The sequence below is a fragment of the Pleurodeles waltl genome, chromosome 3_2 (assembly GCF_031143425.1).
Source record: "Pleurodeles waltl isolate 20211129_DDA chromosome 3_2, aPleWal1.hap1.20221129, whole genome shotgun sequence".
Taxonomy (NCBI): Eukaryota; Metazoa; Chordata; class Amphibia; order Caudata; family Salamandridae; genus Pleurodeles; species Pleurodeles waltl.
The window spans coordinates 32358701-32372129 of NC_090441.1; the positions used below are offsets into that span (position 1 = coordinate 32358701).

Below are 13429 nucleotides of genomic sequence, written 5' to 3' on the forward strand. Positions count from 1 at the left end.
CTTGCAAGAAGGCCTACAGAATTTGCAATACGCCAATGGTTGGCTGACTGCATTGTCATCCTTTTCCCCACTGCATCTATGCGTTTGCTTTCTTAATCTGGTGGTGGGGCATCTCGGCTGGTTCGGCGGCTCGGAGTTAGCTTGTTTACAGGAAGCGGTGATGACTAGTGAGTCGGGTGGGAGCTGACAACGAATATATATAGCATCAGATGGGGAGGCCTTCGATTTATTATGCACCCTAGGTGTTATAACCCTAGCTCTGACAGGATCATTAAAAATGTCAGAGGTGTGATGAAGCGTGCCCTTGAGCACTGTGAGTTTCTGGGTGGAGCTGTGAGTGGAGGAAAAAGTTTCCAAAAGAAAGTCTTCTTTTAAGGGCTCCCTGTGAAGTACTACCTCATGGAAGGAGGTGGTTCTACTAATCAGTTCTTGGAAGGATGTAAAGTCATCAGGAGGGGAGGTACGACCAGGGTAGAGGCATGGGTCTGTGTCCTCTTGTGGGTCTACATTGTAGGAGTCCCAGGGGTCACCCTATGGAGGAATATTAAATGTGTCACCCCCCCCCCCCCCCCACCACCACCACGCCCACCCCTGTCAGAATGTGGAGACCCCTGAGGTGTAATGTCAAGGGGGGTCCCCAGGAGAAGGAGGTGGGGTGAGGGAATGAGTGGTGATGATGTTGGTGTAAGAAGTAAGGGGCTGGTAGACTTATCTGCTTTCTTGTGCAGTTGTGCAGGAACAGGAGTGTCCAAAGCTACCTGGAAAGAAAGCTGATATTTGGAGGATGGAGCAGCGGGCCTGATGGGCAGGCAAGGATACAGCCCATGTGAAGGTGGATGACCAGTTATTTCTGCCTGGAATCTAGCTGTTCACAAAGCTTGTGGAGGACGGGTTCGACTGCTGTGCCAAGGTTGGACCTCGAGGTCAATGCCAATGTTTTCAGCTCCAAGACTATCTTTTGTTTCAGCGCCGATGGTCCACTAGATGCGGAGGCAGATGAAGTAGATGCAGAGGGTTGGGCTCAGTGCCAGAGTGGTCAGAGCTGAAGCACTAGGCATGCTGAGCCGGAGCTGGGCAGGGCGTATGAGGCAGTTGCTCGGTGCCAGCCATGGCCTAAAGGCAGTGGTGGTCTGAAAGCCTCTCTCTGATGTTCGAGGGGCTGCATGCTTTTTGCCAGATGGCTGATCGGGTTGGTGGCTGGACGAGAGGGGGGGGGGGGGGGGGGAGGGAGAAGGGAGAGGAGTGGGTGCTGTACTCATAGGCTGGTGAACAGGTTGGAGGTCCTCGATCTCCAGGTCAGAGCCAGAGCAGCCCTCAAGGGAGAATGCCTCTTCATCTGCAGCCGATGGCTGTTGGTGTTGTTCCCTCCTCGACATCCCGAGTAGAAAGTCACAAGAAGTCCTTTTGGAAAGGAATGAGAAGCAGGTGTTGCAGTCAGTCTTGTTGTGTTCTGGTGCAAGACACAAATTACAGACCTCATGTAGATTGGTCTGAGGGTATTTTGAGTAGCAGTGAGGACAATAGAGAAAAGGCACCGGTTTCATCACCATCCAGGCACGGTGGAGAGACACGACTCAGTGGGCAGTAGGCCCCAATGGGTTAGACCCAAGAGGGGACACGGTCGATACAGACCTGGCTCGATACAAATATTCAAACACTGACCCACAACGAAAAGTAGAGGGACGAGACTGAAGTACAATGCCAACTGAGGGAAGGTACAGTGTGAACCGCAAAGAGCAGTGCGACGGTGACAAACCAGAGCACAGGAGCACACGTCCGAACCAGAAGGCTGAAAGAAAACGATCTAAGAATGGAGTTGATGACCATGAGCATTACCAGCAGGAAGAGGAGTCACTTAACATCATGACTTGAAAGACTTCTTTTGGAAAAAAAACAAAAAAACAACTTGCACACATCTGGGCCGAACACTAGATGGCAGGAGTATGCGCAGCATGTGTATCTACAGCCACACTTCCTCAAACACATATTTCATTTGAGGGACGAGCATAAACTGCCAGGTAATGGCATGAGCAAGCATATGTGTACCTTATTTTTGCCCAGAGTTTTGAAAGCTCTGTATATGTTAAGCAGGGTGATGTGATCTCCCTCACTGGAGATAAACTTCTTCCTGACTGCTTGTACATCATCACGTCGCGAAGGAGGATTGTGCAGAACATTGTCCACGGACAGCAGAGAGACTATGGTCAGGATTTCCTCTGTGCAGTGAAACTTTGGAGAAAGTAATATGGTCTGAAAAGAAAGCAAAAAGAAAACTTAATAAATGTGATGGTTCGTATAAGGAATCTAACTTCCCCTTCAAAATACTGTATCAGATACCTGATTAAGAATATACTAAACATGCAGCTTAGGTGTGGGAAACAGAATATTGCATTTTTGAACAGCGCTGTCCTGCTATGATCCATTATCATGTGCCGTAAGTAAACATTTCTAGACTGTTTCTTACCGGTTTAAACACAGTTACAGTTTATGGATTACTGGGTCAGCAAGTCTGAATGATTACCAATAGCTAGATAACTCACTCAGTTGCACAGCTAAAAAACATTAATGACATTCACCAACATGTCAAACAAGTTTGTGCTTCTTTTTCAGGGGTATTCAAAGCCACCACAATTATGACACAACTAATTTGGAGTGGCTGTGAATAAGGTTCACAGCAGCCAAACAAACTTTTAGTTTTAAGCCTTCCGCTCCCCAAATCATCATACCAACTCCTCTGTGTTTTTCTTATGGTCAAATATATGGTACATCTCCCTGAACTTTCACAGCCAACCCGCCCTAATCATGAGTTATCAACTGATGGGCTTCCCAATGACCCTCTTGTCTTGGACTGAACATTTCAAGGCATGGAGGCCATTGCACAGTTGACTGGATCAAATCTGTCCATGGCCTACTCCCAACCATGCCACGAGGATTATCTTGCTATGCTTCTTCAGCCACACTTCACTCTGTCCCCTTTCTCATCACTCTTGGCCATGCCCAGTTTCTTTTCTGCCCCCTGACAGACCCTTCCCAATCTCATCCAGCCTTTGAACTTTCATCTTTTGTAAACTTTGCTGCTTTACCCCGTACAGTTATTTGCTCGGGCCCTTCCATGCTTTTCACCCTGCAATCATTTCCTACCCTTATTTTATGTTTCTCCTCTGTCATACTCCATCCCATTCCATTGCCCTGTCCACCCCACTGCACCTGTTGCCATTGCTCCTGTTTACCCCTTTAATGTTCCTTTTCACTTTCAGTGACCACAATGTTCTAGAAGCACCAACAATTTATAAAGAATGCAAAGGGTGCACACCAATTAGAACATTGGAATGTTGGGGCTCCACTGCAGACAATGGAGTGCTCCAGCTTTTACTGGCCGGTAAAAGCCTGCAGCGCCAACATTCTAATCTTCTTTGTTCACAGCAGCAGCTGTGAACAAAGCCTCACGGAGCCTGAGGGGATTTTAATCCCCTCCCATTCTGTGAAGCCTTCGTTTTATTTAGGAGAGCATTCTGCCCTTTAATGGCAGAATGTTCTAATAGCCTTAGAACCCCCGTAGCGGGCTCTACCGGCTATTAAAGGCCTTCTCCCTTGTTAAAGGCCCAAACGCGGGAGCGGGCATTTAATAGCCGGTAGAGCTCGCTACGGCGGGTTCTAAGGCTATATTAGAACATTGGAATGTTGGGGGCTCCACTGCAGACAATGGAGTGCTCCGGGCTTTTACCGGCTGCTAAAAGCCCAGAGCGTCAACATTCCAAACTTCCCTTCAGCAACAGCTGTGAACAAAGCTTCATGGAGCCGGAGGGGATTTTAATCCCCTCGAGCATCGTGAGGAATTTGTTTTATTTGATAGAACATTCTGCCCTTGAGTGGCAGAATGTTCTAATAGCCTTAGAACCCTATGTGTTGGGCTCTACCAGCCATTAAAGGCCCTTTCCCTTGTTAAAGGCCCTCGCCTTCGGCTCAGGCATTTAACGCGGGAGCAGGCCTTTAATGGCTGGTAGAGCCCGCTACAGCGGGTTCTAAGGCTATAGCAACATGCCTGTAGAGAAGCACTGGTGCAGAACTCTCTCCATGGGTTTTAGACTCCGTTGAAATAAACAGAGTGAGAACTGGGCATAATTACTGCCATATGTCCGTTGTAGTACCAGCTTTAACAATTGCTCAATGAAGTGTGAAACATGAAACCATTACCTTTGAGAATCTTGGATCCAAGGGGAACGCTGCCATCTTTCTTCCCAAAGAGGTGAGAAGGATTTGATCCTCCTTCTTTTCCACAGCACCTAGCAGGCTTAACTGCTCAATAGCTGCTCGAATGGCATCTGTCACAAAGAAAAGTCAAAATACTAATTGAGTCTAAATGAGCTTTTTGCTATTAAAAAAAAGGGTTTTTATATCAGTTTCATACTGTGCTTCATTTAAAAGAAAAAAAAACCCAACACATTACATTTCTGTAATTCTTCGCTAGGAGAACATTTTTGCAGGTACTTCCGAGAAGGCTTGATAGTGCACTGTTAACAAATGTTTTTCCATATTATTGAAGCCAGAACCGTGGTGCTATATGTATAAGTGAAATACCTTTCACCATCCACTTTTTATGTACATACTCATTGCATTGTGCTTCCACTAGTAGAAATGTGTACACAGCCTCATTGCTTTGACAGGAGAAAATCGCTCCATTAATGAATTTAATGTAGACCCTCACGTGGAGATCTAGGATTGAGTAAATTTATCTTCACAATAGTCACTAAAAATAAAACATTTTAATAAGTAGCACAAGGTGGCAGGAAAGAAAGAAGGACTGATCATGTAGGCGAAAAGTATAAAAGATAGTAAACTGTAAATTAAAAAGACCCTGCAGAGCGGTCTAACCACTTGAATGTCTGCTGTAGAGCCACAGGTGAGACAGCAGTATCTCGCAAACATATGAACTGATGTGACTTCTATGAAAATGCCTAAGCAACTCAATACTGTTTACCTCAAGCTGAACAGCTGCTAGACCTACTCCAAAAGAGACTGGTGGTCCTTTGGTAACATAGATTGATACATGAGGTAATTTGAATTGATTGCTTGAATGTTGCTAAGCCTGTGCAAATATCAGCCTATTTAAACAGTTGCTTGGTTTTTCTAATAATAATAATAAATAGAAAATAATAGTAAATATTAATAAATAAAATTAAAATAAATATTTATAAATGATAATAAAATCATAATGAATAATAGTAAAAAAAAACAGCAATACAGTTAATTCGGAAGGGCTCTTTTCACATCTAAAGTGTTAACTGATCCTTTGGATAGAAAAGCGTTTGATTCATATTAACACTCGTCTGAAATGAAATTAGTTTAAAAATGCTTTAACTATATGTTCTAATAATAATACTGGTGAAAACAATTCACTTAACAAGTGTTCCGGTATCTTGCACATAGATGGAGATGTTCTAGTATTTATGAAAACAATTGAAGATTCAAGGAACTAGGTACAGGCACCGGTAGATATATTGAGATAGAGGACCCAGCACTCAGTTATATTTAAAAAAATGACCAAAAGCTTTATCTTCCAATGCTTGCAGTATAAATCATAGATCACATAATTCCATAATCACATCTTATTAAAATGATCGTATTTTATTCGTTCATGTCGAAAGCCGAACATCCATAACCTCATGTAGAGAATTAAACCCTCATAGGTAGATATATGTAAATCGACAGCTACATGCTGTTTGCAATGCAGTGTTCAGGACCAGGTACGGTTTTGGCATGCACAAAAGAAACACAAGGATACACAAGTGTGTACATGTATATAGTATTCAGAAGCATGTTAATCCTCAGATACAACCGCTCTAGGATATTTAGAAACTTGGACATACACCATAACCAAAGCATTTTCTAGAAAAAGTGACAACAGTTTGAAGCTCTTAAAGAATTAAGTTGCACAACATACCATGTTCAAGATCATTTTAGATCCAGTAGAAACTGACATGAAGCTGGGTATCCGCTTTAAACTCATAACTTTATACCCTCCTTCCTTTCACTTGTGCATAAACTCACCTGGAGATGGTTTTGACATGAAGTCAAATGTGAGGATATTTGGGATTCGTATGGCTAGCAGCTGCAACATTACACTGGCTAGGTTGCACCTGAAAAAAGGATAGGCACATTGTAAAATTTCCTTAGGGCTTTTCTTAAAAAACAAACCAAAAAAAAAATCTTATTTCATTTTTATCAAGATTTGTTTTCATAGTAACAACGAAAGATGCATCATTAGAATCCTTACAGATAAGAAACACATAGCTGTGCTGATCCCTAGAGATCCCCGGGGTCTTTCATTTATCATGATATGGTGTGCAAAACATGCATTTGGGAGTGTTTTGATCAACAGATACATTCTAGGGCCCATAATGCAGATGGGGGTCAGCGCACCCCATCACAATGAAAGTGCTGTCCCCAGTGCAGCTGCAAACTCGTGACTGCCATGGGGCAGGGCACTGTTCAAGGGTGCAGGTTGCTATCTGCATAGTCGAACCATTAGTGAGAGTCAGACCAGCTGTCTGAAGCATTATGGTGATAATGAGGCAGATATTTTTCCTTCAATCTGCATTTTAGAAAAATGCTTCTCTGGAAAATATTCTGCTTGTGATAAAAAATAGAAACCTATGACAATATTAAATCTTCCTACCACAGGTCCCATTCAGAGGTCCTTTCATGATTATCCGTGGCAGACAAAACAGATCCACAAATCAGGGTAGGAAAGCTTACTTCTCATAAGCATAATTCTTGTGTTTAAAGCTACAAGGGAAGACACTAAACCGGAGTGGCAGGCAGAATCTCTAATGTGGCAGACCTCTATTAATTTTATTGGGTTAGACGGTGGGTCCTCATTACTGCTCCTGGTTTTCCAGGGGAGGTGGACAGGTTGTTTATGAACTGTGGACAACTAGAATTACAAGTACGCCCTTCTCCCCCACGGGATTTTCTTTAATACTTATATACACTTGCTTGAAACACCACTTTCATGTGTTCAGAAAGAAAAGAGAACCTACAACTAGGAGTAAAATGAAATATGTTCATTTAAGAGACTCACTTGTGTCTCTCCTTTGGAATCAGAGTCCAAGCAGCCGTATATCATTTATCTTTGTAACTGCTTAAAGTGCTGCGTTCACATTTTCAACACATGCATGGTTTGTTGTTCTGCAAAGAATTATTGTAAATAATAATTTGTACAGGGGCCACACTGACATTAACCCATATTATTCATCCACCATGATTGTTTCAGACTGCGGTCTCTGGCTACCAGACAGTGAAAGAATGTTTGAGATCCCTCGACAAGATTCTGTAGCTCATGCTTTCTTTATTGTACAGACATTACATGCAGCCTGTGGTATGCCTGCACCAGGACTGTTGCTAATGTTACTGTAAGAAAAAGACTAAGGGGTAGAAGGATTGACCTGAGAACCAGCATGATGAAGAGATTAAGACTTCTCCTTTTGTGACTTAGAGCCACGTATACTTAGAACTAGTTGCAAAATACTGGGCGCAATTGATGACCAGTATTTTTATGACCAGTGTGGTAATTTAGCAAGTGACCTGTGTATTAATAGGTCAGTTCGCAAATTACAGATTGCTAGTAGGCCGCAGTTTGACCTACTTCATGAATATTAATGAGGTAGGTTGAAAACTGTTGAAATGCCATCACAGTACTGTACAGCTGTCAAACACAAGCCTAACTCCATGTAGGAGTTAGGAGTATTGCAAGAAAAGAAAAAAATCACAGAGAGATTAAGCACATTTTAATAGTGTCCTTCTTGGCACCAAACCTACAGAATTATTAAAAATGGATATTACTCACCCGATGTAAGCAGAGTCAACATGTTTCATCCACTGTATTGTACAAACATCTGGTGAATGCATCCAGGCCAAAAAAACAAAAAAAAAAAGAACACTTGCTATTCATATCACAGTAGTGTTCTTCAAGGAGGCTACTTCCATTACAATAAGGGAGATCGGAGCACAACATGCTTCTTACTTGTATTGAAAGAAGACTATGCTGCTGCCTGCAAGATATTAAGTACAAGAACTACCTGGGCCACAGGCGTTGCGCCTACACCACTTGTGGCTAATCTCTCAAGTACGGAGGAAGCACATTCTTAGCCAAAGCTGAACTGCTTTCTCAAAACCAAAAAACAACTGGCCCTCCAGCATTATGTCTTTAATCTTATCAATAGAGAAGCTGAGTTATCATTTTGCATCAAGTCTTTGTAGCTATTCACCGTCCTTGGTTTGGTGAAGTGCCAGAAAAGATGAGAAAAGTGTAATATTCAGACAAATATGGACTGCTGAATACATCAGCAAGTAACAACCACCTTGAGCACTTCCTTTGTTAATCTTGAAGCAAACTGTAATGCATATTTCACTTCTATCTATAGCTAATTCCTGTGAGGCGAGCCAGGACAAGCAAATAAGACATGGGATAAAGTGTGGGAGTTGCATGCTGGACAGGTCGCTACTCCCCCCAGCGACCAGTTGTAAGTAAGTGATCTCAACGGCAGAGATCCCGCACAAAACTGAAAATAAAGCGCCCTGTCCTTGGGGGCCAAAATCACGTCGCAGAATGTCTCATATCTACACACATTTTTAAAGTCAGCAAAATCACGCAACAGTTTAGAACAAGTCGCAATACACATCTCATCAGCGTCTTCCACCCTCCAATAGTGCTTCTTTAAATCGCTCTTCGAAGGAAATGAGGCAACCTCTGGGTAGACCCAGAGCTTGCGCAAACCTAGGAGGTATAACAAATCTTTGATATTTCTAAGCCAGAGGACACAAGAAAAAGGATCGGCTTTCAGGACAAGCCGAAGGGCTGCAGTACAAGAGGAAAGCTCCGTGGTGGTCCAGATCCGCCTCTAATATAAAAGAGGATGCAAACGGGCTGTAGACCCTATCCCCTTGATACCTAAATCCTTAAAAAGAGGAAACAACGGAGTACTCTCAGGGAGGGAAACAAGCATCCTCACAAAGGTGTTTTCGATAGAGGATAGTTCCTGGACATTGGAATAGCCCCATAACTCTGCACCATAAAGGGCAAAACTCATGGCCTTAGCCTCATAAACACGAAGTGCCGGGCGGACAGGTTTAGGATAGGAAACACAAAATTCCATGATCAGGGCACCAGTAATCTGCTTTTGTTTCAATGCCACCTTTACAGTGTGTGGTTTCCAAGACATGTTATCCAAAATCGTTAGACCAAGGTAGCTAAAGGATTCCACTGTCTCCAGTGGAATATCTCCAAGTGTAATGTTCCCTTTAAATGATCTATGGGGGTTGTACAGCATATATTTCATTTTAGAGGTATTGATCTTCAGTCCCCGATAAAAACAGAACTCCTCAAAATGCAATAAAAGTTTCAGCAAACCACTCTGGGTCTTGGAGATTAGGAGGGTCATCCGCAAATAGCAGAACGGGAAGTTTAGCAGCCCCTAGAAATGGCGCATGTGTCTCCAACTCTGCTAAAAAGGGAGCAATATCATTAATATATAATGAGAATAACGTTGGAGCAAGGACACAACCTTGCCGTATTACCCTTAACACTGGAATTTTATCAGTTAACTGACCTTGGTCACCCCACCTTATGCGTGCATAGTTACCCTCATGAAGGCATACAATTAGTGAAAGATTATGGGGAGGCATTGACATATCCAAAAGAACCTTCCGCAACTTTGCACGGGGTACTAAATCACATGCTGATTTTAAGTCTACAAAATCAATGTAAAGATTCCCCTTTATCAATTAAAATCGTTTTCCGATGTAGAAGCAAAACTTAAAAACCTGGTCTATTGTAGATATGTTCCTACGAAAACCAGTTTGTAATGGACCAAGTATGTCAAAATCAGACATCCAGTCCTCAATGTTCCCTAGCAAACAATGACAGAAGACGTTTTGTAAACAGTTCAACAGACTAATAGGTCTATAATTACAGGGCAAAGACCTATCACCCTTTTTATGGATAGGTACAACAACAGAACCTCTCTATGACTCAGGAATTGGAGTCCCTGCCACTACTGCATTGGATATAATAAGGATGTATCTAGACCAGGCCTCCATATCAGTCAAGAAAAAAATCAGCTGGAACACTACCAGTATCAGGCGCCCTACCACTCCTGATCGTCTCAAGTGAATGTATAACATCAGAGAGAGTAAACAACTGGGTAATCACAGAACTGGACAGTTCAATAAGATCAACGAAAGGAGCCCAAAAACGCTCTTGTGCCACAATGGAGTGGTCGGCACCATACTAATGACTAAAATAATATACCCAATCGGCTCCAGCAATATTCGTTGTGATGTTCAATGCATCCTTGTCGGGACCATGTGCAACCAAGGAGCAAAACTTTAAACAGTCCTATTCAAGTGATGTGTCTTTTAATGCTACCCACCACAGTTTGTCTTGTTCACATTTGGCTTTACAAATGGCAGCCTTGTAAGACTTCTTAGCTGTACGAATGGAAGAAATATCCTTAGATTTGATAGCTTTGGCCAGTAGTCTATAATAACCGGCTTCTCTTATTAAACCAGGAATGTTTCCTTTTGGGTCTGTCACTGCCTTTTTTGCTATCTACCAAGAAATAAGATGCAATACTTTCAAAACAAGATATATGAGATGTAATCAGTTGGGCATTTTTAGTTATGGAACCCTCCTCTAAAAGCACTAGTATGGACCTCGGAGCCTCGTTCACAGCATTTAAAATGCCTGGCCGTGCTGCTGCATGATTCCATTTTAAATGACGTTTGTCATTGGACATACTAATGTCCGTTGACAATGTGCTGAGAGTATAGGACACAAGTGATTGATTCCAAGGAGCAAGTATTAGGACAGAAAGCGGGTTATGATCGCTCTCAATCCTCTTGATTACCATCATATCAATGACAAGAGACCACAATCTTAAATCAACTAGACAGTAGTCAATTCTACCTGTGTGACTGACCTGGTTGTACTTGGGACAACCCTTTACATCTGATCTAGTCCTGCCATTGAGGGAGCTAAGCCCAAACTTAGCAGACAGTGCCTTTAGATGTACAGCTGCTTGCAACCACCTCTTGGCGGGGGGATATCTAAAGAGGGAATAGACCATGCCAAATCCTCCTCATACATGATACTAAGATCGTCCTGATCAAAAGACTCAAAAATGACATTAAACTCACCTTCAAGATGAACTTAAAATGCCGAGGACATTGCCTAAGGAACGATTCCAGAATGAGGGGAGTACGCGACTCCAAATGCCCCCTGATCCCTCTTGCATAAACATTGATAAAGATCACTCCTAAGTTTTGCCTAAACTGCAACTGAATATCCACTATGTCAGGTAAATCAATAGTTAACTGTTGAATATGGCAATTTAATGTAGTTCTAACCCAAATGGTTAGACCAACAGAAGGTCTACCTCTCTTACTAAGAGAGTGCTGGAGTATGAAAATTCAAATAGCCAGACCTAAAGAGCGGATCAAAGCCCATGTTTCCTGGAAAAGACAGATATCATAGTCCTCAATGAATTGGGAGCAGGCAGGTAGCGAGATCTTAGGCCTCAAACCTGCCACATTCCAAGAGACAAGACGCACCCCAGCGTTTTGAGATGCTACTGGCAAAACAGATGTAATAGTAGTATGGTTAACTGCCTCGTTCTGAGTTACCTGGCAAAAAGTACTATCATAGACAATTAAGTCAGAGGGGTAAGAGATAGTGGTAGATAGGACATCAACACCAGCGGGGCTGGTTGAATCATGCAGGTCAGGAACCAAAGTAGATGAATGACACAAGCTAGAAGGTAACTGAGAATTTGAGCGATGAGTACAAGAAGGCGTGGGTGCATCTCGACCCACTGCAGCCACATGAAAGTGTGTGGATGATATCAGCAAAGGGGTAGAATGGTTTAGGGAGAGATCACGTAACGCTCAAAGTCAATCATTCTCATTTAAACTATGATGAGAGGAAAGCCGAGGATATTTAAATTGATACTGGAGTGCCCTGGAGCACATGTTTTTGCGTCCAAGGTCACCAGGTTATCTACCATACTAGACGTGTCAATTTGATCATGTCATAATGTGTGCCGCGATCAGTCCTCCTAACTGCCCCAACTATGTCATCATGAATTACAGAATTACAACGTCTTGCATGACGTATCCATTGGATCGCCTTGTTTTTAATAGATTCTCCACCTTCCCTGGATGCCGTGAGACATAACTTAGGAACATTAAGACAGTATTAACGAAGTTAAACCTACCAGGAGATGGATGTAAAACACCATTTGCTGGATGCCTAGAGGACTGACAATAATCCGATGTACCAGAACCCCTTATTGTTTACTTGGCAGCACGAGAACTACTACTGTTAAGACCCTGCCAAAAGTCCCCCGAACTTCAATCAACTGGCCGCTGGCCAATACAGGCAATTGGATTAATAGAGCAACTGGTGGGGGTAAGACTCTTAATACAATTTGGCATGGGCAGTCTGGACAGCACAGCAGGAGAGCCAGAAGGACAGGGTGCATAAACATGAGTGCTGTCCAAAATTATCTTCCCATCAGAAGTTGTCAATTGCTTGTCCATAGACATTAGGGTGGTTGCCATGGATTTAAGTTCAGCCACCTCTGTTTTTAAATATTGTATATGAGAGATATATTGTGCCTCAACCACGTTAGGGATGACATTAGTATCAACAGCCTCAGCCGTCTGAGGCTCCATGGCAGGGTCATCACACAAATCAAGAGTGACACTTAAAGGGCTAAAGCGATTTCTGCAAGGTAAAGCATCACTACCAGTGTGCTGCAGCCCGTCAACCTGAAACGATGCAGCACAAATGGCAACACGACCCACCCCAGCCTCTCCATCAGGCACCAAACCCTGGAGCTCCTGCTTTTTGAACTTGAATTTTCCTACAGTTCGCCCCCAAATCTGAAGGAGAACGCACACTCTGTGCATGCAAGGGAGCATTATCTGGGAGAGAAGACTATATTTCCTCACATTCAACCAAAAGGTTATCAATCCTTTCCAACACACAATTGTCTCCTGCATTCTTCAATTGTTTGCACGGTTTTCCTTTTTACTAAGCCAGACACACCCTCTGCCACCTTCCTTTAACCCATGGGATGTATCAGGCGTAATAACCCTAATCAGTGTCTCATCTCCCACTAAGACATAGTGGCCACCAACAGTGCCTATAAAATCCTCTTGCTGGAAATGTTAGAAGGATAGCCCAGCCTTCTCCTGGCTCCAACGGGTGTGGACGGGCCCGCCCTTGGCCCGGGCGTGGCCCGTGCTGCAGGGATGTCACTGGCGCTTTATAGCGCTCAACAGCACTGCAGCTGAGCGCTGTGAGTTCACCTCCAGAGGCCAACGGGCAGGCTGGGAGTTGTGGTCCTGTGATATGGCGTCCCGCGAT

General features: G+C 43.3%; 1 protein-coding gene across 2 annotated transcripts in view; it reads right to left on the minus strand.

Moving 5' to 3' along the window:
* Positions 1-13429, minus strand: part of DHX33 (DEAH-box helicase 33) — a 200802-nt gene that overhangs the window by 62233 nt on the left and 125140 nt on the right. For both annotated transcript variants that reach the window (XM_069226675.1, XM_069226676.1), the window contains 3 exons: positions 6049-6137; positions 4195-4322; positions 2047-2250 (listed from right to left, as the gene is read on the minus strand). In XM_069226675.1, the coding sequence (XP_069082776.1) occupies positions 2047-2250; positions 4195-4322; positions 6049-6137 (421 nt within the window). The remainder of the gene's footprint in view (positions 1-2046; positions 2251-4194; positions 4323-6048; positions 6138-13429) is intronic.